This window comes from Podarcis liolepis, assembly GCF_965112155.1.
Source record: "Podarcis liolepis genome assembly, chromosome: 17".
Lineage (NCBI taxonomy): Eukaryota > Metazoa > Chordata > Lepidosauria > Squamata > Lacertidae > Podarcis > Podarcis liolepis.
This window is the reverse complement of record NC_139571.1, coordinates 17,155,165-17,181,390: the sequence shown is the minus strand read 5'-3', so window position 1 is coordinate 17,181,390 and position 26,226 is coordinate 17,155,165. Positions and strand designations below refer to the sequence as shown.

General features: G+C 43.6%; 1 protein-coding gene across 3 annotated transcripts in view; it reads left to right on the top strand.

The window, feature by feature from the left end:
* Positions 1-26,226, top strand: part of ADAMTSL1 (ADAMTS like 1) — a 494,294-nt gene that overhangs the window by 285,200 nt on the left and 182,868 nt on the right. For all 3 annotated transcript variants that reach the window (XM_083482208.1, XM_083482210.1, XM_083482209.1), the window contains one exon: positions 12,448-12,684. In XM_083482208.1, coding sequence (XP_083338334.1) covers positions 12,448-12,684 — 237 coding nt within the window. The remainder of the gene's footprint in view (positions 1-12,447; positions 12,685-26,226) is intronic.

Below are 26,226 nucleotides of genomic sequence, written 5' to 3'. Positions count from 1 at the left end.
TAAAAATGTTGTTCTTAGGATAGGTTCGATCTTCTGGCTAATGCACTTGAAATGTGTCTCTTCAAAATAAAAGTTCACATATCTCTGTCCAAAAGCAAGAGTAGAGAATTGAGTGTGTAGAATCAGAGTTATAGGGCAGCTGCTCTCTACTTCATGGCAAGAAGGTTGGTGTTTCTTGCTGTTCCTTTGCTCAGAAATCCAAGGAAACAGGGGGACTGTAATGTAATATTGGGCGCAACTGTGTGGCCTGAGGCTCCAGTGGGCACCTCTACACATGAACGATGTTTTAAAAGGCCGCTAGTAGTACGTTTCTGAGCACAATTCAAAGTGTTACTGCTGACCTAAACGGCCTCGGTCCAGTATATCTGAAGGAGCATCTCCACTCCTGTTGTTCTACCCAGACACTGAGGTCCAGCTCTGAGGGCCTTCTGGCGGTTCCCTCATTGTGAGGAGTGAGGTTACAGGGAACCAGGCAGAGGGACTTCTCGGTAGTAGCACCCGCCCTGTGGAACGCCCTCCCACCAGATGTCAAAGAGAAAAACAACTACCAGACTTTTAGAAGACATCTGAAGGCAGCCCTGTTTAGGGAAGCTTTTAATGTTTAATAGGTTATTGTATTTTAATATTCTGTTGGAAGCCGCCCAGAGTGGCTGGGGAAACCCAGCCTGATGGGCGGGGTATAAATAATAAATTATTATTATTATTATATTATATAATGTCATTGGAACTAACAATTGCCTGGTTCAGAATCCAAATAAGTATTTGAGGAGAGTCTTGTTTTAAGTCTTTTTTTCTTTTAGGGAAGCCACTGGTGCTAGTGGTGGTTAGGAGTAGGGGTTTCATGCGGTGGAGCTGAAAATGTAGCGTGCCCTCACTACAAAAGCCCACTTTCTAACATCTTTGTCCAGGAAACTTGGGAGAGCTTTTATAATCCAATTTACCACTGAGTCGGTTTAATGAACGGTGTGGGTTCATTATTGGTTAGCCTGTCTTCCAATTTTTATTTAATCTGTGTTTCAAGGGGGAGGGATGTATGGTTTTATTTAATTTTTTTATCGCCCACTTCCTCGGCTGCTTTTATGTGGGAAAGTGATTTATAGATATGCATCTACATGAAATTCAACACGAGCTCACTCATTGCACAAATGCAAACAGCAAAACAATTTACAAAGAGTAGGAAAGATTGTCTAAGCCCCCCTTTAAAAACAAAACAAAAACCTCTTTCCAGAAGTTGCCTTCTCAGAATGCATGCTGCAGAGATAGTCTAGCAATTCCTCATTCAGTGTCCAAGGGAGAGATAAATCACCTGTAGGGAAATAGTTTTGTCTTCATGATGAAAGGGATGCCTGCTCCTGGTAAAATATACCTGCATATACATTGCATATATCAAATCAGCAGGAGGGGGAACTGACAAATTAACAGTGAAAATGGGGAGACCTAAGGAAAGATATCCAGGTCTAGTATGCACTGAGGGAATTTCCTAACAATCATATTTTTGGTGTGATAAGTACACATTTGTTTCTCATTTACTGCATATGGCACACGTATTTTTTCTCTCAAGGTTCATCTTATTGCCCCGGCAATCCTATTTTGTGTACCTGGGGAGATGCAACGCTTTCTCTCATAGGGAACATTCAGTGCAGTTACAGTTGCAGAACCATAATAATAACCAAGAAAGCAATCTGAAGAAGTCCAGATAAATCTGACAAGAAACTTTCCCCAGATGCCTCTTGCATTAACTCCACCTCTGTTTTCCCATTACAGTTGGCTTAATCTGGTATCCTTGCTTCCCAGAGTTTTTGATCCTTTCATTGTTCTGGAGTACACACCGCGAATTAGTTTGTTTTAAAGGTGTGTGTGAGAATAGCAGTAACTGCAGCAAGTCTTGTTTCCTCCTTTATCTGTTGTGGGGATGAACATGGATACATTCATGTGGTGACTACAAGCGTGGAGTAAGGGTTCTGAGCTCTTTTTCTGGCTGTCCTCCTATCACAGCAATTTTATTTTTAGGTGAAGAAAAGCTCCAGCTGCTAAATTCATGTGTGCCAGGCTGTTCTTAGAGGCATGTGAGCAAAGGCCAGTGAAAAAGTTGGCATCCTTCTGGAACTTTTATCTGGACTAGATGGTTGTTTGGTATGATTCTGCCAGCCCAATTCTTATTCTTTAAATGGCTTTAGGGTCCAGCCAGGAAATTTTTATTTTGGAGGCAAGAAAGATCTATTTGTGTTCTGAACTGTGGTAGAAACTTGAGGGGGAGAAAAACCCAGCTAAACATGTCTGAAACCATTCTGGAACTTTGAAGGAAAAATACCCTTTGTTGTTTCTTGGAAAAACGACCCTGAACGCAGTAAAAGAAAAAGACACATTTTTATAACTTGCTATGTTATTATATACCCTTTGGTATGAAAAGTAAACAAAATCTTAAAAAGTGACTCACACATTTCTTGGCTGCATGGAACTTCTAAAGCTGATTTCTCTGCCATATTGTAAACCTATAAAAGATGGATTTTTAAAGCTGTTCTTTCAGCCCTTTTCTTTCCTGGAGATTCACCTTCAGCTGCCAAAGGTTTTTCTATTTTTAGTGACAAGATGTCACTAATTCTCTCCTCCTGAAAATAACCTTTTATTATTTCTTCATCTACAAACAGAACCGCTCAACCATCACATGACCTGAATTTCCATGCTTCTAAATACTCAGATTATACCTTTTTCTAAGTTCATAGAGTCAGAAGCCATCTGGTACAACTCCCTTCTCAGGCGCTGAATCTTCCATGCTGCAGACTTAATTTTGTAAGACAAACCAGATGGCCTAAGCAAGGGAACCATATTATGTCTTAGACCAAAAGTCACCTTTACTTTCCACCTGCCCCCACATTACGGATCCTTCTCAAAATAGATAGCCCAATGCCGTAATGACTAGGAACCGCCAATCTGCTTTATGAAGCACCACACTCCTCCTGCCCCTTCCCACATTCCATGGCAGTTAAACAAATCGTGAAAGAATGATTTAATGTAAGACGGAAGCTGAAGCTGGATCAGAAATACGTCCTCCTCTGCAAATTAGTGAGTATATTGCCCCTCTACAGAATCTTTTGTTTGGAAGGAGCTTATGGGAGAAGAGCACTGGAAATCCTTGGCTTAGAGTTCCTTTGATCACCTTGAAAGGAGTGGTTTCTTCATCTGGGCGCCCCCCTCAAATATCTTTGCTTGCCTCCTAGCGGTGCAGCAATAAAACTGCTAGCACATTTGCAAAGCTAAGCAGGGTCTGGTATGGTTTCAAATTGGATGGGAGGCCCCATGTGTCGAGATTCCTGCATTGCAAGGGGTTGGACAACCCTCACTTCTGTGATTCTGTGAGACGGTTTGCAAGGGATTGTGGAGAAAAACAGAACAGATAACACTCACAGTATTGTTGCCACCACACAACTAATCTCAATACTTGCAGTATTGTAAGTATATGCTGTTTATTAAGCTTATAGGACTAACCGTAAAAATTGGTGGGAATTAATAAGATGATATATCAATTACATTTAATCCCCTACAAGTGGCTTAAAGCCCTCGTATTTACGGGACTGCCTCTCCTGCTCTGCCCCGCAGAGGACCTTAAGGTCCTTGAATAATCATAGTTTAGAGGTCCCGGGCCCTAAGGAAGTTAGATTATCCTCCACCAGGGCCAGGGCCTTTTCAGTGATGGCTCCGACCTGGTGGAATGCTCTGTCCCATGAGACCAGGGCCCTGCAGGATTTAACTCCCTTCCACAGGGTCTGTAAGACAGAGCTATTCCACCTGGCTTTCAATTTGAACTTAGCCTGATCTTTTATTCGCCTTCCTTCCCTCCCTCTCCCCTTTTTATGAAGATTACCCACTCTGGGATCCCACAGCTAATTCTCCCCTGGTCTCCTCACTGACCCAAATAGGCCCTGGTGATCATCTAATGTTTATTGGATGGATTTCCCCCCTAAATTGGTTTTTTAATTCTGAATTTATTGTCATTCATGTTTTATACTGTATTTTATGCTGTTTTTTGTTGTTGTTTTAAATTTGTTGTTAGCTGCCCTGAGCCCGGTTTTCTGAACCGGGAAGGGCGGGGTATAAATAAAAAAATATTATTATTACAGACCCGCATGTGTGGGTCAGTTAGCAAACTGGCAGCGCCTGTTTTCAAAACAGAGAGCCCAAGGAGCAGAACATTCAGCTCCATCATTAGGCACATGAATGAAGCATAGGAATAGGCTATTAAACCTTTTATTGATTTTGTTCAGCTGCAAGAATCAACTGACACCCTTTCTATCCTCATGCAATCAAACGGAACACACTCTGAAGTGAGTTTAAAAATGATTTAGTTACTTAATCGAGGTCATAGTCATGCATTTTCCTTTAAGCAACAGCTTAAAGATAATGCAGGTAAAATACTTGGTTGAAATACAACAGAGCAGCCTCAGACACATGTCTGAGACAGGGAGTCCAGTTGAGGACCTCCTTGCTTGCAGTGTGTGTGAGAGAGGGGGGAGGGGACGGGGGGGGGAATTACTTCCCTCCTGTCAGGAGAAGATGGGGCATGATCTCATTGAGCCAACTCTAGCAGTTAGAACTCTGTGGTCCTTAACTGCTTCATATACTAACTAGCGTTAGGTTTGACTGCAAATCTCCCACTAAAATACCCTAGACTTCACTAAGAAATCTCCTTTCCTAATCCTATTGGGGATAGGTAAAGGTAAAGGTACCCCTGCCCGTACGGGCCAGTCGTGTCCAACTCTAGGGTTGTGTCTCATCTCGCTCTAGAGGCCGTGAGCCGGCGCCGTCCAAAGACACTTCCGGGTCACGTGGCCAGCGTGACGAAGCTGCAGCTGGCAAGCCAGCACCAGCGCAGCACACGGAAACGCCGTTTACCTTCCCGCTATAAAGCGGTACCTATTTATCTACTTGCACTTAAGAGTGCTTTCGAACTCGTAGGTGGGCAGGAGCTGGGACCGAATGACGGGAGCTCACCCCGCCACAGGGATTTGAACCGCCGACCATAAGATCGGCAAGTCCTAGGCACTGAGGTTTTACCCACAGCGCCACCCGCGTCCCTTTTTGGGGATAGTATATAGTTAATCTATAGTTAATACTATTGGGGATATTATATAGTTAATCTCTCTTGGAACCTGAAATATACAATATGTATATTTCATAAATTGTTTTAGAGGCTTCTCAACTGCTTCTCTATTATAAAAACCTCGATAAGATCTTTGTATCTAACCTACCAAGTAAACTTTTAATAGCTCGATCCTTTCATGTCCCATGTAATCTGATCTACTTCCATCAAGCACATCTGGGATTCATCTTATCTTTTTCTCTAGCTCATTGATTAATAGAAATTGTTTGAAATGGGATTTAAATATGAGAGACCTGTGTTGCCGTTATGAAGCACAGTGAGGGCAAATAAAAGGTCATGGCAAAAATGGTTGTTGTGTATGTGTGGACAAGAGACATTTAGGCAATCTGGGTTTTATGTTTCAAATACGAAGACTTAACATTTTGTGTTTGCATTCAAAGGAAAGGGGTTTGTTCACCTAGGGAACGGTTGGCCACCTTTAAAGTAAAAATTGTTTTTGTAGGAAATATATGCCCGAGAGGATGAGTAATAGTTGATAGTTATTGACATTAAACAAACGCTCAAGAGAAAGAAAAGACCTGTAGGTTACGAATTCCTCAAATGCACTAAAAAAATAATAATGTTGTAAAAGATATTTCAGTGCTGAACCAGAGGGTCTCTCATCAAAGAATCAGAAAGACAATGGCCGCATCTTCCCCATGTGTTTAAAGTACTCTTCCACTACTTTAACAGTCATGGCTTCCCCACAAAATCCTGGCAGGTGTGGTCTGTGAAGGGTGCTGAGAGTTGCTGGGATCCCTCACAGAGCAATAATTGCCATCACCCTTAACAAACTAGAGTTCCTGAGATGTCAGGTGGGCTCAGGTGCAGCGGTTTGGATGCCTTTGCTCTTTACTGAGGATGCAACACCTGTGAGTGGCTCCTGCTGCATGTTTCCCACCTCTCTCAGGTACAGGAAGTAGGTCCCCTGTTGTGTCTGTGCAGGACAGGTAAGGAGGCCCTGGCCATTGAAGCTGGGATAAACTCTGGTTGTAAACCCTGCACCTTCTGTATCATTTATCTGTGTGTATCGAGCCGTTTATTTAAGAAAAGAAGAAAAGGGGGAAAACTAAAAGAAACCAGAGCCTATGATTGTGGTTGAGAGAAAAATTGCCCACTGGAAACTAAAATTACAAGAGTGAGGCACTGAGACTTTGGGCCCCAAACCCACAAGCTATCCACTTACATGAAAGTGTAATAATTTATGTAGAATGAAATCACTTTTTTTCAGCCCCTTGGAATGAATGTGCAACAGAATCCTGCAGCAGTAATTACAATTGGTAATGTGCATTTTAGTAATGTTTTATGTGCGCTCAACAATTTTATAATTATCTTGTCATTTCCGACAATGAGGTTTGAGAGGCTGTGATTGCAATTCCGGGAAGGGTGTGTGTGTATTTTTTTATTTTAAAAAAACACAAAAACACAAAACCAAGAGGCTAACACTGAAAGGTGTTTAGTTGCCCAAATACCCCCATGAGTCCACAAGGCCGATAATATTTGAATCCAGGTATTCCAGCTTTAGCTTCAATACTTTGTCTACAGTTCAAGCCTCCACTTCTCTTTTGATGACAGTAAAAGGCATATTGCTTCTTGCAGAGCCATATCTGAATGAAAGCTACCTAAGGCCAATAAGTCAAACTTCTGTACTAAGATGGTTTTGGTTTCAGCCACTTTTTTTGGTCATCTATTAATTTACTCCCCTTTGAAACTCTTCCTCTCCAAGCAAACCATTTCAGAGGTTTGCTTGTTTTGGTAATTAGAATTCCAGTGCCTTTGAAGTATGGGACTCTTTACAGGAACAACCTTTGTACAATAAAATAAAAATCCCAAACTCTTGCTTTCTGGTCATGGATATTCTGTTGAATTCTGCAGAATCACCTGAATCCATAGGTGCTTCTGCATGGGTGCTTATTGTGCTCCTTATGCATACATAAAGGTAAAGGTAAAGGGACCCCTGACCATTAGGTCCAGTCGTGGCCGACTCTGGGGTTGTGGCGCTCATCTCGCTTTATTGGCTGAGGGAGCCGGCGTTTGTCCGCAGACAGCTTCCGGGTCATGTGGCCAGCATGACTAAGCCGCTTCTGGCGAACCAGAGCAGCGCAGGGAAACACCGTTTACCTCCCCGCCGGAGCGGTACCTATTTATCTACTTGCACTGGTGTGCTTTCGAACTGCTAGGTTGGCAGGAACAGGGACCGAGCAACGGGAGCTCACCCCGTTGCGGGGATTTGCACCACCAACCTTCTGATTGGCAAGTCCTAGGCTCTGTGGTTTAACCTACAGCGCCACCCGTGTCCCTATGCATACATACAGTACTTGTTTTTGCAATATTTGTATGACATTGTTGGCATAAGAATGCCAGCCCATATCCCACGCCATCCCTCTAATCCAGATCTACTTTTTCTGGGGAAGCTCCCAAAGATCCACAGAACCATTTGTGATTTCTCAATGGCCTTTTGCAGATGGGCAAGCCACTCTTTGAAACGCATTTTGCCTGTAGAGCTTCTAAATAATCTGAGTGTCTCTCAACAGTGCTGCATGCCTCATAAAGTAGGGAAGTCACAGAAGGTATTTTGCTGGGCCTGAAGATTTTGACTCTAGCTGGGATTTAGCATTGTATGTTTGTGCTGGCCCTTCACCCTAGAGGTTGAAATCCACTCATTCCTGCCTTAGGGCCCGTGGCATAAGTATGCATGTAGGCTTTTTTGAGTGCTCGTATTTCTTCTCCAAAGAGCTTCAAGTTTCACAGGAAACTTCTTTAAACACATACTTTGCTATTTAAATCCGTGTTATTATTTTAATCGTGGAAATCAAAGGCAATGTAGCATTTAACTTTTGGTCCTGATCACCTGCAGTGTCCGAGGAACGTGCTAGGTTAACCGTTCGTTTTTTATTCCTTTGGTTTGAGAAAACAAACGGCTCAAACAATTCTATTGGCTTGCGGGTGAACCAAGATTGAGAACTCTGTGTGTGTATATATATATATATATATATATATATATATATGTAGGGTTTATTGGACCTTTTATCTCTGTAAAAATAAATCAGCCCAAGCCGGAACATTATGTAGGATGAGCCAAGACAGAACCAAACAAGAGATCTAGCTTGGCTCTGTGAATGCTGGAATAAGCCAAGCTTATTAAACCAGGCTACATGCTCTTGTGGAACAAAGGAGTGCAAAGGGAACTAGGAGGGAGGTACACTTGTTTTAATAGTTTCTCAGGCTGTTTACATGGAGCGCCCTTTCAGACCAGACCCAGCTGATCTGGGCCAAAGCTCACTGAATGCTCACACAAGGCTTTCGCAGTGTGTTGACTGCTTGTTTCTAAGGGTCAGGGGCTGAACCAGGTTCATTCTAGTTCAGCCAAGAAGAAACAGAATCACCTCTGAGATGAGCTGTTTAGGACACTATGGAAGGACACAACATATAGCAGCCTCCCTGCACTGCTGTTCATAGTCCAAAAAGGAAGTTTTGTATTTTTATTTTGCCACAACTTTCTCCCCTTGATATGTGCAGAAGTTCTGCTTTCAGTGGTAAAGGAAAGAGACAGGGGACAGGAAGCACTAGAACTTTCCTTTTTCTTTCTGGTGTGGTAGCGACTGCAGGAGGACAGCTTCTTCCCGTGCAGCCTGCGTGACCTCAGAGGCCCTGGACCATATGGGAGACACCTACAATTTGGCTTGTTCCCATGTCAGCATAATAATCAAAACTTTATTAGCAAAGCCAACAGGCCACAGCTGTACAAGAGTTAAAAGTGAGAATGGGGATAAAAGGAAGAAAAGAACAGGCAAAAGGAGGTCCGTCGGGTAAACAGGTCTGTCACTCAGATGGTGGCCCATCTAGCTGGGTTTCCCCAGCCACTCTGGGCAGCTTCCAACAGAATATTAAAATATCAAAAACATCAAACATCAAAAGCTTCCCTAAATAGGGCTGCCTTCAGATGTCTTCTAAAAGTCTGGTAGTTGTTTTTCTCTTTGACATCTGGTGGGAGGGCATTCCACAAGGCTGGTGCCGCCACTGAGAAGGCCCTCTGCCTGGTTCCCTGTAATCTCACTTCTTGCTATGAGGGAACCGCCAGAAGGCCCTTGGTGCTGGACCTCAGTGTCCAGGCAGAACGATGGGGGTGGAGACCCTCCTTCAGGTCTACTGAGCTGAGGCCATTTAGGGCTTTCAAGGTCAGCACCAACACTTTGAATTGTGCTCGGAAACGTACTGGGAGCTAATGTAGGTCTTTCAGGACCGGTGTTATGTGGTCTCAGCAGCTGCTCCCAGTCACCAGTCTAGCTGCCACATTCTGGATTAGTTGCAGTTTCTGGGTCACCTTCAAAGGTAGCCCCACATAGAGCGCATTGCAGTAGTCCAAGCAGGAGATAACCAGAGCATGCACCACTCTGGCGAGATAGTCTGCGGCCAGGTAGGGTCTCAGCCTGCGTACCAGATGGAGGTGGTAAGCAGCTGCCCTGGACACAGAATTGACCTGCGCCTCCATGAACAGCTGTGAGTCCAAAATAACTCACAGGCTGTGCACCTGCTCCTTCAGGGGCACAGTTACCCCATTCAGGACCAGGGAGTCCCTCACACCTGCCCACTTCCTGTCCCCTTGTCTTGTCAGGATTCAACCTCAATTTGTTAGCCGCCATCCATCCTTTTCCTTCAGAAGCAGTGGAGTCTTTCCACATGGTGTACTGCCATTACCCCACATGCTATAGTGACTCTTCAACTGAATCAGACCCCCCGTGACAAAAACGAGATTAAGGAATTGGAGGAAGCAATGTTTGGGATCAGGCAAGCTGCTAATACTGGAAGAAACTGTTACATGCTAGGAGATAACTGAAGAGTGGTTTTAATATAACCCATAAGGAAATAGTGAGTTTATTCTTAAAAAAAAAAAAAATGTAGCTATTCTGTTAGACGATGGATACACAAGGATATTATTTACAACTGCAAGTGAAGAAGAAAAGAGTAAGTGGTTTAAACTGATTTATGGCTAAACTGCCAAGAGCAATTTTAAACTATGGAAAATGTGAAAGATTGAATTAATCACCAAAGGAGTGAGTAGCTCTTCTTAAGCTGCCTTCTTAAATTTTCTTACTTTACAGGAAGTCTTAAATATTCTTACTTTACAAAATAAAAAAAATTCTTCCAGTAGCACCTTAGGGACCAACTAAGTGTGTTATTGGTATGAGCTTTCGTGTGCATGCACACTTCTTCAGATACACTGAAACAGAAGTCACCATATTTTTTAAATTTTTTAATTTTTTTGAAATTTGTTTCGACTACGGCAGACCAACACGGCTACCTACCTATACCTTACTTTACAGTAAGTCTCATTGGACCCAGTGTGATTTCCTTCTTAGCAGATATGCATAGGGTCAGGCATTAAGAGTTCTTTTGAAGGTTTTGAGAGTGTTTGCCATCAAATTTTGTGTTGGGTGACAAAATAGGATACATCCACAATCTCTCTAGAAACAGCCTCTACGATAATGGGTGTGTTTGACTAAATGCAATGGTCATTGAAGTAGCTCTGGGAGAAGGGGGGGATTCAAAGCTACTGAAAGTTGGATAAACCTTTTATCTTGAATGCTACAGAAAATGATTGCCTCTGCTAAGATATCTAGCCAAATATATGATTGGTCTTTAGTAACATTAACAGCTAAACTGGGTTTTTTTTTAATTGCTTAGCGCAAATTAGAGATACTACGCTTGCACCCAAAACTTGTCTGAAACCTCCCTTGAGAGGTCAACAAGGGGTATTTAATAAATACATAAATAACTCATGATAAGCGGGGGGGGGGGGGGAAATCTGAAGAGTTGCTGATTCTGTGGATTGTAAAATCTCTGCTTGCATTAGCCAGGTTGAAGTAATACAAATATACAGAGCATTTTTCTGGCTCACGTTGCTTCACTGACTGATTTAGGTCGTTTTGGAAAGAAACGCTAGCAAAGAATGCTTAAATAAACAAACACTTGAATCAAGCAATTTTCTTGATTCCTCCTCCCCCCCTTCTCCCTTTTCAAAGGAGAAAGAACAGTTGGCTAGGTCTGCATATGTGCATAAAGTCAGAAGAAATGTTGAACAACAGGCAGTTTTTTGTGAGAGGAGAAAATATATTTCATACACTAAAACACATGGCGCTTTGTCCTCTTCAACTTGTCCCTCAATAACACATAGTTGAAGAATCTCTAGTAATAATGTCATGAGCTACTTCAGTTGATGTGTTTGCTTCTGGATGGAGAGACACAATCTTTTCTACTTCTTCAGGACAGTCCCAAAGAGGGATTCATACCCAATGGTTGCCTCTGCAAAACAGATTTTGCAAATTTTCGCGTTAAACCAAGAAAACTAGTCTAACCAATGTCACTAGTGCAATGAAAGGAGTGTGTGTGTCTTTGTGCAGTGCCCACTTTCAACTCCCTTAAAACTGCCATCTGATTTCTGCCTATGACCACGTTATATATAGACTCGGTTGAGTTCCCCGTGTTGAGAATACAAAACCACTTCCAAACTTGAGAGGAGGTGGAGTTGCGGGCTTCACGCCCTCTCTACGTGCGCAGGGGCTGGCTCTCAGCCTCCACGCGATTGAGGGGATCCCTGGCCGGGTCATCCCCTGGCCAGCCAATTGGCAGGCCTGGGGGGGGGCATGGCTTGCGCGGCCAGGTATCTCCCTCTTTTGCCGCCTCAGTTCATCGGGTTTCCCTCCCTCTCACCCTTTAGGTTTTTCTTTTGACCTTGCTATGGACCTCGGTTGGTCGCCATTAAAGGGCCTGGTAGGAATTCTTTCCACTTGGCAAATTGGCACCAGCCACTTGGTTTTTCACCTACCTCGTAGCAAATCATCACAACTTCCTCGGCATTGGCGGTTAGGCATTGGTAGGGGGTATTGTCATGTAGATGAAGGGGGGAGGAAGCGCCATCACCTCCCCGGAATATCGAAGGGTAGTCCGGTAAAGGATTCCGGGGAACGTGCCCCTGTCCAAAGCCTATGGAGGTGAGGGCCTAAGGCACGCCCCCGAGCAGTGACCCCGGGGGAGTTCCTAGTTGATGTGCATCAGCAGGACTCCCCCTACTGGTGGTTAACCCTTCCCGGTCTTCAAGCAATCGGGCTGAAGCCGGATAGTCAGTTAGGACCGATGCTTAAGCCAATACCGCTCATTCCTGTAACCAATAAAGTTGTGGCCATTTTTGGCTCATTAACCTAAATATTTGTGTCATGTGTCTTTATTTCCACCGGGGGGAGGCGGGAACTCGCCACGCAATTATTAGCCCATTTGCAAGTGACCACCTGCCTTCTTCTCTTTCTCCTTAGGACTGCCCTCCAGAAGCAGGTGATTTTCGTACCCAGCAATGTTCAGCGCACAACGACGTCAAGTACCAGGGGCAGTTTTACGAATGGCTCCCTGTATCGAATGATCCTGACAACCCATGCTCCTTAAAGTGCCAGGCCAAAGGGACAAGCTTTGTTGTGGAATTGGCTCCTAAAGTGCTGGATGGGACCCGATGCTACACTGAATCGCTAGATATGTGCATTAGCGGCTTGTGCCAAGTAAGGACAATAGGGTTTTTTTGCTTATTTTCACACACCCCACACATCCTTTTTCTGTGTCTCTTGTCTTTTTCTGTGTCTCGTGTTTTAATCTCTCCCCTCTCCTCCGTGGTGCTTGCTCCTACAGTCTTCTTTAAAGTGTGTGTTCATTTTCAGAGTCACTTACATATTTGCTTCTGAAATGCATTTTATCAACAGTATGGTTCCCCCCCCCCAGTTTCTTTTAAGTTTGTGACAGCTCTTCCTGTTGAAACTGCCTGAAAAGGTAACCCTTTCAAGGCAGTCCTTTCAGGTTTTTCATTCCCATTCCCTTTTAATTTTTAATTCCTTTTTATTAGAGATTTTATTGTGTTACAAAACAAACCAGCTGTGAAAAGCTCATATAGCATCTCCTATATAGCATTTTTTGTTTAGAGTCTTTTTCACAATTTGTTTATGTTTTGTATGAGGCACTATCATTCTAGATATCATGCCGCTCCTGGGGGAAGATAGGAGAAAGATGGAAAGGTGACGTTCTTTCGTTGTGTTGCATAGCGTTTGTATAGACTATTGGGTCAGCATTATTTGAGCAGGCCTTTTATTCATACCTTTATTAAATGTTTATTGGCATTGCGAGAGATTAGAGGGTCCGGTGCCTGGTTAGTTGAGTTCAGTTGGTTGCATTGTGGTTCCTTGTTTGTTTGTGTGAGAGAGTGGGGGGCTGTTGAATTCCCATTTCCGAACATGTAGGTAATTTATCAATTTAGAGATACTGCTATTCAAAATACTTAGTTGTGTACCCAACTACAGTCGTACCTTGGTTTTCAAACAGCTTAGTTCTCAAATGTTTTGGCTCCCGAACGCCGCAAACCCAGAAGTGACTGTTCTGGTTTGCAAACTGTTTCTGGAAACCAAAATCTGATGGGGCTTCCGTGGCTTCCAGTTGGCTGCAGGAGCTTCCTGCAGGCAATTGGAAGCCACACTTTGGTATCCAAATGTTTTGGAAATTGAAAGGACTTCCGGAATGGATTCCATTCAACTTCCAAGGTATGACTGTACAGTCTCCTGAGAATAGACCCATTGAAATGAATGGAGCTAAGTTAGCCATGTCTATGTCCTACACTTGAGTAGGACCCTGGTAGAGACACATGCCTGACTGGCATGTTCTCTCCCTCCTGGCCGTTCGGGAGCTTCAAAAGCTTTCTTCAGCCCAAACATCACAGCAACCGATGCCAACAGACATCGACATACAAAGGGATCTGCAGAGTCTTTGCAGCTTGCTAAACAGACCTCAGCTACTCAGCATTTTGGCTAATCTACTTTATTTACACACGGAGCACTGCAACCTGGCTCCCTCTCTCTCTAGCATCAGACAGCAAAGAGAAAAAGGACAAAGGACAATAGTCCCACTTCACTGAACACAGTAACACAAACATCCTGTCTCCGTCACTTTCCACTCTGTGGAGTCAAAACATACACCATCATGTGAAAGACAACAATCCCATGACTGCAGTCATGGAGCAGGAATTCTAAGTCTATTCACTTCAGCAGGTCTACTCTGAGGACAACTAACATTGGATACAACCTATTCTTTCCGTAATGAACAATGCACTCATTCCAGCTCCATTCAGTTCTATGGTCATGCCCTTGATATCAGTGTTCTATGTTATGGATTAGACACAACAGGCAGAGTCTGAAAGATTGAAACATATTCTATGCTCTCAAACAGTCCAATGGGCACATGGAGCTACAAAAAAGCTGGGGCTTCCAATACGGTGGTACCTCAGGTTACAGACGCTTTAGATTACAGACTCTGCTAACCCAGAAATAGTACCTTGGGTCAATAACTTTGCTTCAGGATGAGAATAGAAATTGCACGGCGGCAGCAGGAGGCCCCATTAGCTAAAGTGGTACCTCAGGTTAAGAACAGTTTCGGGTTACGAACAGACCTCCAGAACAAATTAAGTTCTTAACCTGAGGTACCACTGTATTCTTGTCAGTATTAGCAACAGCTATGTGTTTCTCCAGAATGGAAAGGCCCTGCAATTGTTAGGATTTGTATGTCTGTTAGAGTGACTGCCTGCCTCTCAGTGGGGAGGTCTAACAGAGCCCCCATCTTGCATGAGCTGAAGATGGGGTGTGGGCTCCATTAGACATCTCAATTGAGGGTTGCAGGTTCATTAATAATAATAATAATAATAATAATAATAATAATAATAATTTATTACTTATACCCCGTCCAACAGAACACTAAAATTCAATAACCTGTTAAACATTAAAAGCTTCCCTAAACAGGGCTGCCTTCAGATGTCTTCTATTAATTTCAAAATGCTGAAAGCTTTTCTGTGCCACCAGGCTTGTGTCACAGTTATCCAATGATTTGTGGGTTTGTCGTACAGAACAATTCCGTTAAAGAAGGGAGAATGCAGGCCTGCTGCCACTTTACTGATAAGCCCTGATACTTGATTTTTAAAAATACAAAACAAACCTTCCTCTCCTCTTCAACCCCTGTTCAGCTCCATCACCCCTGTGAAAATGGGCAGCCATTCTAACTCAGTATTGGCTAATGCCAGCATAGCCAATCTGAGTACAAGTGATGCAATTCAACATTAGCAGCGTCAGTTTCAGAAATGTTATGCTTGTGAGCTCTCAGAGACATCCAGCTGTCCACTGTTGGGGGAAAAACAAAGCTGAACTGGAACCAGCCATTGTCTGACCCAACAAGACAATACGTAAGTTCTTATGTGTTTAAATAATACATGCATTTAACACATTATATGTTTATAATGATACATAATAAAATCACTTCATCTAAACCTCTGGCTCCTAAAGCTTTGGGGTCAAATATGAATCCAGACTGACTCACTGAATTAAAACAAAAACAAAAAAAGGATGCAAGCATTTCTGAACTTTACTGTCGTTCCAAATCCAAGTTTCACAGCTCTCCCCATCCATAATCCCATATAATTCCTGACATTTTATTAGCATTTGAACTGAATTTCCTTTCTGTGTCTTATGGTTGTTTTTCCCTTAGCGCTCTTTCTCTTCAGTGTTGCGTTCTGACCTGGCCCACGTCTTTATTGTTGAGGGAGATGTTTAAGCTAAATGGAATGTGATATAAAGCACATAGCTTCACTTATCTCAGCTCTGTAATTAACTGAAACAGGGACATGTCTCTTTATTTCATCAGAGGACACAATGGTCTTTCTGAGAAGTGAGCTTAGTCGAGTCAGAAGACCTTGCTGTTGGCTGTTTCTCAATTTATTAATAAGCGACTCCAGGGGACAATGTGTTTAATTCCCCCCACCCCCTCGCTAGTTGGCTAAAGTGCTTGAGCTCAGGACAAGATGTGGATTTGGAGCATTCTTGAGTCAACTAACAATCTGTTTGCCAGATCATATTGGACTAAGGCTGGATTGTGTTTTAAGGTCCAAGTTCAGGACACACCTATGTGAGAAAGCCTTCCAGTGCTAATAGATAACATCCACCATTGAAGCATGTGTTCCTTGTTTTCACACACTTGGATATAGGGAGAAATGGAGCACAGCACTGACAATTATATTGTTATTTAATATTATTGTTGTTCTTGTATGTTAAAACCCAAATGCTTGTTCGTCTCTGTAAGTTTCCATCAGGCATGCAGGACACTGAGGAATCACCAGAGAGAAGATGGATCACACCCAAACTGCAAAATGATTCCCAAATCTGGACTCACTTGCTGCCCAGAACTAGCAGAACAAATTGGTTTCAAAAGGAGCCGTTTTTGTCACTGCACAGCTGTGTCAGAGCAGGATACCATTGCACTTGATGTAAAGGAAGATCAGAATCCTTTCCAGAGCATTTACACAACATCTTATGTTGTGGGCCAGCACAATTCTAATTCTAAGAACACTGTTGTGCCTTGTAGAGGTGAATTGTCCATGAAACACAATACAGTGGTACCTCGGGTTAAGTACTTAATTCGTTCCAGAGGTCCATACTTAACCTGAAACTGTTCTTAACCTGAAGCACCACTTTAGCTAATGGGTCCTCCTGCTGCCGCCGTGCTGCCGAAGCACGATTTCTGTTCTCATCCTGAAGCAAAGTTCTTAACCTGAAGCACTATTTCTGGGTTAGCAGAGTCTGTAACCTGAAGCGTATGTAACCCGAGGTACCACTGTAGAGGTAGAAGACTCTACTTTGCTTGAGGTCACATGATTGAAACTCAGTCACTCTGGTGGCAAAAGTCAGTTCACTACTATTGAGAACCCATAGTCTCAGACTACCACCCATAATTAACTCGGCAGTATGCTTGAACTGAAATTAATCTATTCAGCCAGGACTACATCAGTGGATGGTGCCCATAATCTGCATGCAGAAGACCTACACTGAACCCATGTTTCTTGCTCAAGGAAGTGAAGCAGAGCTGGCGAAACTCACATCATGCAGTTTCTTGGATGTCTAGTTCAAGTACGACATCCAAGAAACATGGCAGTGTACTGCTAGTCCCTGATTTCCTGTTTGAAGTAGCTCTGGATGGCACCACCCTTGTGACTTGCAGGTTAGCTGGGTAAAGTCAGCAGCACTTTTGATGCATTTAAACCTCTTTGTCTGAAAACAACCTAAGCGCCTGTAATCATTGTTTCTTGTTGAGCACTGTCCAGCATTGCATCATTTACCCTTGGCCTATATTTGCAAAAACCTCCCAGAGCATGTACTTTTTCATGGAGATTTAAAAAAAATGCAATCTGTAAACATCTTGTATATTAAGCATGAGTCCAAGACAACTCTCAAAGCAGACCATATATCTGTCAACAAATATGTTGATATTACCACCAGCAATGACACAATATGTATCGTCTCCAAGGGAGTCGGGGGTCTGTTGTTAAGGATGTGCTTGCTTGGCGCAAGCTACTCCAAACCCCAAGAAAGTAAGACGTCCTATAAATGCTAGTGTGTTCTCAGAGCTGCAGCAATCTAGGACTGCCACATTGCCGGCAAGCTTTTAATAGGGAAAGAGATGTTGAACCTTACCTCACAATTTTGAATTGTTTAGTTTTAAGTTGTGAAACAGATACAAAACGTTCTACAAGGGAGCTATAAATCTGCACAGCTGGGATTGCATTTCAGTTGCAGAATCAACTAAGCTTTACTCCATTAATTGGAATTAATGAACATGAGTAAAATAGAGTTACTCTGAGTAAAAGTTAGTTGAAAACCAGCATGATTTTTTAGTGCAGGATGCGGCAAGTTCTTAGAACAGAGCTTACACAGGGAGACCTTTTCTATGTGATTGAGAATCCTGTGAAAAATAAGATCTCTAGTCATGTGTTTGGATATAGCTATGGTCAGACCTTCTGGTGAATTTAAGTAGGCTGGAGAAAGGGACAAGTAAAGGGTTTCCCTATTACACTGAACATCTATTACTGTATATTTCCATGTATAAGCCAAGGTTTTTTTAATTATAAAATAATGTTTAAAATTGTGGGTCATCTTATACACCAATAGTACAGAGGGGGGAATGGGCGATTGGTTGCAGCCGCGAGCAGGAGATTGTCATTGGCAATTGGGCGGGTGATTTGTGGCAGCAGCAAGGGCTGCTATCGATTGGCTGGCGTGCGGGAATAGGGCGGGCGATTGGTGGCGGCTGGCGGCAAGTGGGCAGACAATTGGTGGCTTCGGCGACACGGGCAATATCGTCATTATCGGTCAGGCAGTCAGCGATTTTCGGCAATCCCCCCCTGAAGAAAGCTCAACAACTCTTGGAAATCTCCCCCCATTTTCTTAATTTTGAGTCCAAAAAATAGGGGGCATCTTATGCACATGGACGTGTTATACACAGAAAAATATGATAATCCCAAATGAAGGTTTTGTAGTGTGGCTTCCAGGTCACTTGTAACTCCATGCTTCTACTGAGCTAACACTCCCTTCTCCTGAACTTTCTGGAACAGTACAGTGGTACCTCGGGTTAAGTACTTAATTCATTCCGGAGGTCTGTTCTTAACCTGAAACTGTTCTTAACCTGAAGCACCACTTTAGCTAATGGGGCCTCCTGCTGCTGCCGCACCACCGGAGCACTATTTCTGTTCTCACCCTGAAGCAAAGTTCTTAACCCGAGGTACTATTTCTGGGTTAGCGGAGTCTGTAGCCTGAAGCGTATGTAACCTGAAGTGTATGCAACCCGAGGTTCCCAAAAGTGCGTGGTAGCACACCTGGGGGATGCTGGAGGTGTAAATGACTATCAGATTTTGAAAAGCTGGTATCACTGCATCAAGTTGATCAGTTTTGTTGAACTAATTAAACTAAATAGTTTTGATTGGATTTTGATAAACATGCAGTTAATTGTTAATTGTGGTGAATTTTTGTGTGTGTGTTGTTATCTTCCTGAAGGCAGCCCTGTTTAGGGAAGCTTTTAATGTTTAACAGACCACTGTATTTTTATATTCTGCTGGAAGCCTCCCAGAGTGGCTGGGGAAACCCAGCCAGATGGGTGGGATATAAATAATAAATTATAATTATAATTATTCCTTTGTGGGTTGTGCAACCTGCTATTCTGAATAATGCTTTCGGTAAGGTAGGGTAGGGGGCACTAGGCGTCCAATGATTGATCCAAGGGGTGGTGACCAAAAAAAAAGGTTTGAAAATCGCTGTTCTAGGCCCTCTTTCTGGCTTACGTTCAAAGAGGGCCTTCTCAGTGGTGGTGCCCACCCCGTGGAACGCCCTCCCATCAGATGTCAAGGAAATAAACAACTATCTGACTTTTAGAAGACATCTGAAGGCAGCCCTGTTTAGAGAAGTTTTTAATGTTTGATGTTCTGTTTTTAATCTGTTGGGAAACCCAGCCAGATGGGTGGGGTATAAATTATTATTATTATTATTATTATTATTATTATTATTATTATTATTATTATATCCTCCACCCTCCTAACCCCAATGTTAATATACTTCATTTTTGCAGCTCCCATTGTGACACTTCTGTACCCTTTGGCATGAATCTGATTTCTGCTAAGTGTGCCACAATTTCCTCTATTCTGCCTCACCGGCGCATCGTTTGCCCTAGTTTTTACTGAGATAGTGAATCCCTCTGTTTTCCACGGTTTTAAACTGTATGGACAGCTCCTCCGTACTCGCCCCTTCCTTCCCATATAGAAAGCTAGATGTCAGGAAGAAAGTAAGACTGGAAGTCTTCCTCCTGGTTTTTTACATCAATTAAACATTCAACCCTGTGATCACAGACCTATCATCACCATGTCAGTGAGAACTGAACCTTTGCTTCCAGGATTCCCTCTCCTAACACCGGACTTTGACACTTCCCTATATTCCCTGCCGGCCGGTGGGGTCACTGGGTAGAGCTCTGGTTCCTATCACAGTGACAAAGGTAGGAGAAAACACAGAAAGAGAGGTGGGGGGTGGAGACCATCATTCCTGTGCTGCTACTTTATTTTGTTGGGTACATTCATAACTTCAAAACAGTTTCATCTCCACCCCACCCTGCCAAAGTAGATGACGAGATTCATTTAAAATTCCACTAGCTTTTATATACAGTGGTACCTCAGATTAAGTACTTAATTCGTTCCAGAGGTCTGTACTTAACCTGAAACTGTTCTTAACCTGAAGCACCACTTTAGCTAATGGGGCCTCCTGCTGCCACCGCGCCACCGGAGCACGATTTCTGTTATCATCCTGAAGCAAAGTTCTTAACCTGAAGCACTATTTCTGGGTTAGCGGAGTCTGTAACCTGAAGCGTATGTAACGTGAAGCGTATGTAACCTGAGGTACCACTGTACAGTCTATTCAGCTGACTGTGCCCCCAAATACCCCAGTAATAAGATCAGTAAGTGTGCAGATGATACAACGGTGGTTGGTTTAATCATGACTGGAGAGGGGGAGGCGGCCTATAGGAAGGAAGTTGAGCAGTTGGGGGAGTGGTGCAGGAAAAACAACTTACTCCTTAACTTAAAGAAAACAAAAGAGATTATTGTGTACTTTAGGAAATGTAAATTGAATATTCAGCCACTTATTATTGAGGGGAAGTGCGTGGAACAGGTCTCGGTGTTTCGATTTCTGGGAATGGAGTTGAGAGATGACCTAACCTGGGGAGAAAACAGCAAAGACCTGATGATGAGAGCACAGCAGAGGTTATATTTTCTGAGAATCCTCCAGAAAAATCACCTCTCAAAGGACCTTTTGATGGCATTATACCATTGTACTGTTGAGAGTGTATTAACTTATGGTCTGTGTGTGTGGTTTGGGAGCTGCACGGTCAGGGAAAAAACAAGGCTGTCCAAGGTTGTAAAGACTGCGGAGTATCAGATGGGGTATCAGAGTTTCTAGAGGGCTAAACAGGCTGGGATAGCTGGCTTGTTGGTTTTTGAATGTCTGGTGTAGATTTTTTCAATTTCGTTGCTCTGTATGGGACAATGACAATAAAGATTATCGTACACTAGCAAGCAATTTAAACTAGCAAATTATACAAAAAAAACCAATGACCTGAGAGCAAGTTATTATGTATTTTCAGTATCAAGGGAAGTTTGGAAGTGTGGTGTATGATTCTATTGTGGTTAGCACCTTTCAGATGACAAAGTAGGAAAGGTTACCCTCTGCATTTTGTGTTTTTCATGAATCCAGCAGAGAAAGACGTGTGCTTGAACTCCTGCCTAACTAGGTTGTTTCTTCGTTACATAGCTTGGGTCATGCTTCGTATGTGTCTTCTGTCTGCAGCTTATCCTCCAAGGATAATCATACAAAGACTAAGAGCTGGCTTACTTCCTCAGTGCATCATTAAGATTGCATTTGCAAGCTCTGTCTGTTTGGGACCCCTTCGGGATGACAACATAAGTGAAATTTATACGACTCTTTTAATCCATATTTGTTTGATGTTGTTCGTGATGCAGGGATGCAAGTAGCTGAGTGACATATTTATGAGGCTTTGTGCAATTGTAAGTTCTCGTGGCAAAGCCCTTTTGCTTTACGTATGACCACCCACCAGCTTAGCATAAAATCAACACAGACTTCTGGCTACATTCAGAAGAGGGGAAGCCAGCTTTTTGTGTGGTGTTTTGGAGTCAGAAGCAGCTGTCCTTGGAAATGCTGGCTCTGCAGCAGGATGGGTAGATGGCATGTTGAAAATGCACTGTGCTTCATCAGTGTTTGCTTGAGAAATAATATCCACTTACTGGTGGCAATTTCACACTTCATTTTTTAAACTGCGCTTTTGGAAGAAAAAAATCATGACATTATCTCTATAAACAGAAAAAAAGTTTATTCAGTACAGCAGTGGGTTTCAACCAGTGTGCTGTGGCACCCTGGGGTGCCTTGAATCATGGCTATGGGTACTGCGGGCAACAAGGGCTTCCATCCCTCTTTCCTTCCCTCTCTCCTCTGACGCCATTTCACATCTCTGCCTAACTGTTTGTTGCAGCAGTTCTGGCTACAAGCTCCCCAGGTGAATGGTGCCTCTGGGGCTGGCCAGGGGGTGTTTCCCAAGCCCCTGTGGGGCAGTGTGAGGAGGCACCTCTATTTGTTCCCCGACATTATAATACCAGTTCTTAATAATAATTAATATAGCTTTGCAGGTGACAAAATCTTACCCAAGACAAGATGTCTGGTGATAAACCTTTCCCATACATGTCCACAGTTGTCAGATCTGTGTGGCTTTCCATTTCACTGTTTAATTTCACCCCCTTTATTCTGAAGCAGAACAGAAGGTTTCGCCACCTTTCTGCTAGTGGTGAAATTTGATGCTGGGAGCTTAGTTATGGAAGAGACTACTATCCTTTGATGCCTTCTGCCCCATACCTGTGCTTTTCCATACACTACTAAAACCATCCCTTTACCAGGGCGGGCTGGGTGGGTGGGTGCGTTCCCCATTGCCCCAATCATGCATATTTTCTTTTTCTGACCTGGGGTAGGGGGCAGCCAGAAGAATATCAGTGGTGAAAGGGTTGGTCTGTAAAATCACTTATTGAGGAATCAGATAGTTCCAATTGGAGCACCATATTTTGTCCTCACCTGAAGAACCTGCGAGCCCTTCCTCCTGCTGTAGTGTTTATCCTGTTTGGTTCCTTTGGCTTGGAATCTCTGTGTCCCCTCAAGTTGACTGGAGTTTCAAAAGAATGGCACATTCTTTGCCCTTCAGTGAGGAGGGAAAGGGTGCGTGGTGAAAGCCCATCCAGATGGCCTGAGCCATAGTTTTAATTGCAGTGCTGCTGATTCTCAATTGCATTCCTAGGTCTAAGAACAGAAAATGGTTTGCCAGTTCTTCATGGGCGAGACATAATTGGTACCCTCAGATTTCTGATTTACTAACCACCTGTGACATTTTCCTTGTGAACTGAGGGAGAAGCACAGCCATAATATTCCTAATCATCTTCAGAAATTGAAACATTAGCTGGAGGCACCATGCCTGGGAAGCTTAAACTTCCCCACACACCCTGTCTTTTTGAAAGGCTGAGTTTTCTTTTTTACAGAACAAAGCTCCGTAAGAATAAATGAACCCACAAATAATTTAGCTATCTGGGAAGTAGTGCAGAGGTTTAGGGTGGGGAGTTACAAGAGCCCAGCATGAAAGAAGAAGCAATAGGGGGACCCAAATGAGGTCCCTGAAGACTTGAGGTGGGCAAATGTCTCCATCTTCAAAAAGGGAAGAAAAGACTCAGATATCTACCGTATTTTTCGCTCCATAAGACGCACCAGACCATAAGGTGCAACTAGTTTTGGGAGGGGAACAAGAAAAAAAATATTCTGAATCCCAGAAGCCAGAACAGCAAGTGGGATCGCTGCATGAAGCGAAGCGGGAGGAGGGGAGGACAGGCACGTTGCTAAAGGGGTGCTGCGCAGTTCTCCCTCTCAGCACAGCGCCTCTCCTTCGCAGGAGAGGTGCTGTGCAGAGAGCCAGAGCTGCACAGTGCCCCTTCAGCCAAGCGGGAGGAGGAACAGAAGGAGCCCCCTCTGTTCCTCCTCCGGCTTCGCAGGACAGGCATGTTGCTGAAGGGGCACTGTGCAGTTCTACCTCTCTGCGCAGCGTCCCTTCAGCAAAGTGGGAGGAGAAACAGAAGGGGCTCTGTTCCTCCTCCCGCTTCACTGAAGGGGCGCTGCATGGTTCTCCCTCTCTGCGCAGTGCCATTCACTCCATCAGACGCACTCACATTTCCCCTTAGTTTTTAGGAGGAAAAAAGTGTGCCTTATGGAGCGAAAAATACAGTACCGCTTGTATTCTTCTATGCAAGTGGGAAAAGATCGCTGGGAAGCAAATACCACAGTCTTATCCATTAGTCTACTCCAGTGGTTTTCAACCAGTGTGCAATGGCACCCTGGGGTCATGAAGGTCATGGGTGTCGTGGGCAACACTGGCTTCTGTCCTTCTTTCCTTCCCTCATTCCTCTGATGCCCTCTCGCATCTCTGCCTCCCAAAGACTTGACAACTGTTTGTTGCAGCAGCCCTGGCTACTAGCTCCACAGGCGAATGGTGCCTCTGGGGCTGGGCAGGGCGTGCTTCCCAGGCCCCTGTGGGGCAGTGTGGGGAAGTACCTCTCTTAGCGGTAGGGGGACAGCTAAGAAAACATGCAGGGGCACATATTCAGTGTAGGTAAGGCTGAGGCAGTGCCGACAAGAATTGATCAGGAAGAGCAGTCTCTCCTGCATTTTGAGGGGTTATTTACTGAAATCTTTCACAATTGCCATAGTAGCTACTGGCGGCAACACTGGTACCCATGAATTGAGTGTATTGAGTGCTAGAGAGATTATTTTATTGGTTGGGTGCTAATTGGTGGTCAAATTGTGAGGGAGCAACAGTTGACAACTGTTGGGGTCCTCTTGTAAATAGAGGACTGAGATGTGTTATCAGTTTCATATCCTCCAACATTTCTCCGACGAAAATAGGGATGTACTAAGGAAAAGCGGGACATTCCGGGATCAAATCAGAAACTGGAACGGTTTCTGTAAATCCAGGATTGTCCCTTGAAAATAGGGATACTTGGACGGTCTACAGTTTATCTTAACCCAACAAGAGACTAGATTGGCATGTGAACTTTGTTGAAATCTTCAACCTTAATCTTTAGATGCTCCAACCCTAGCTTAACCAATTTCCTTCACATTCCTAGAAATGCAAAGTTTCTATCTACTTAGCTGTGCCTCTGTTCCCAATTTGACTGTTACCGTATTGTGTAACTTCTGGAAAGACTAGCTTCACTGAAATCTCACAGCACAGAGTTTTGTCTTCTTTTCTTTCCTCATGGAAAGAAAGGGATCTCCATTTTTTTGACTTTTTCATTTGTTTCCTGCCATATAGGTACTAATGGAATGCTCACTTGAAAACTTGTTTTATATACTGAGCCTGCAATGAAAGCCGAAACCAGACCGATTAAGGATTTGTTTTGCGTGTTGAGTTGCAGCTGTGGTCAACAGGCGTTGATGAGTTTCAGAAAAGACACATTGAAATCTCATCCTCCAGCTTACAACATTTTAGGGCTAAAAGGTCAAGCATTAAAAGCAAAGATAACTACTAAGTTCCCCGTAGGTTAAACATCCAGAGACTCAGGGATGTAAATTATTACATCAAAAGGCAGGCTGTGCTGCTACTTACATCGGAAACAGCTGCTGACTCTATATACAGACCTATGAAAAAGAAAACGGATTTTGTAGGCACTAATTCCTATATTTAAATAGTTGTGAAGATTGCTTTATGTTTTGAAAAATACAATTTCTTTAGTTATGCGCTGCTGCCTCAGTACCAGTTGAGGGACAAACAAAGGCCCTGCCAAGATCTCGTAAGATCTTGATCTTGTGATCTTGCGATGACTGTGCTCACTCCAAGATCTTTTCCTCCTGCCCCTGCCCTGGCACACTGCTGTAGCTAAGAAAAACCAGGAGTTGCTTCTCCCTTTGCAAACAGCCCCTCTTGCTGCAGCTAGGCTCAGGGGTCACAACATTCTGCTCCTGAGCCCATCAGACACACATTCACATAGAAGTCAACTCCTAGGGGCCGAGGGGTCTTTGGCAGCTCACCTGGCTCCTGTTTGGATGTGGGGCGGAGGGGGTACTGCGCTGCAATTTTCAGAAGCATAATTTAGTGTTATAGGCCACCCCAATCTGTATGAGCAGTGTGAGGTTCCGGGAGTCTTGGCACTTGAAATTGAAATTGAAATACTTTATTGTCACTTGTACAACTTGTATACAGTGAGATTACAGGAGCACCCTCCACTCAGCTCTCTTAGTCTTAATTCCCCTCATTTACTGATGCACACCCACCAAACCCGAAAGTCAGTTGCCCTGTTGTTATCTTTTCATTCAGCAGCCTAACAGCCCACGGATAGAAGCTGTTCTTTACCCTGTTGGTGCGACTAATCATGCTTCTATATCTTCTGCCTGAGGGCAGGAGATCAAGAAAGTGCCGGCCAGGGTGTGAATCATCCCTGAGAATTTTCCTCACTCTCCTGAGGCAACGTTCTTCCGCTATTTCATTCAGTGGATTCACAGGACAGCCCATAATATCTTGTGCTGCATTCACCACCCTCTGTAGGCACTTCCTATCAGTTGATGTCAAACCAGCGTACCACACCATGCTGCAGTATGAAAGGACACTTT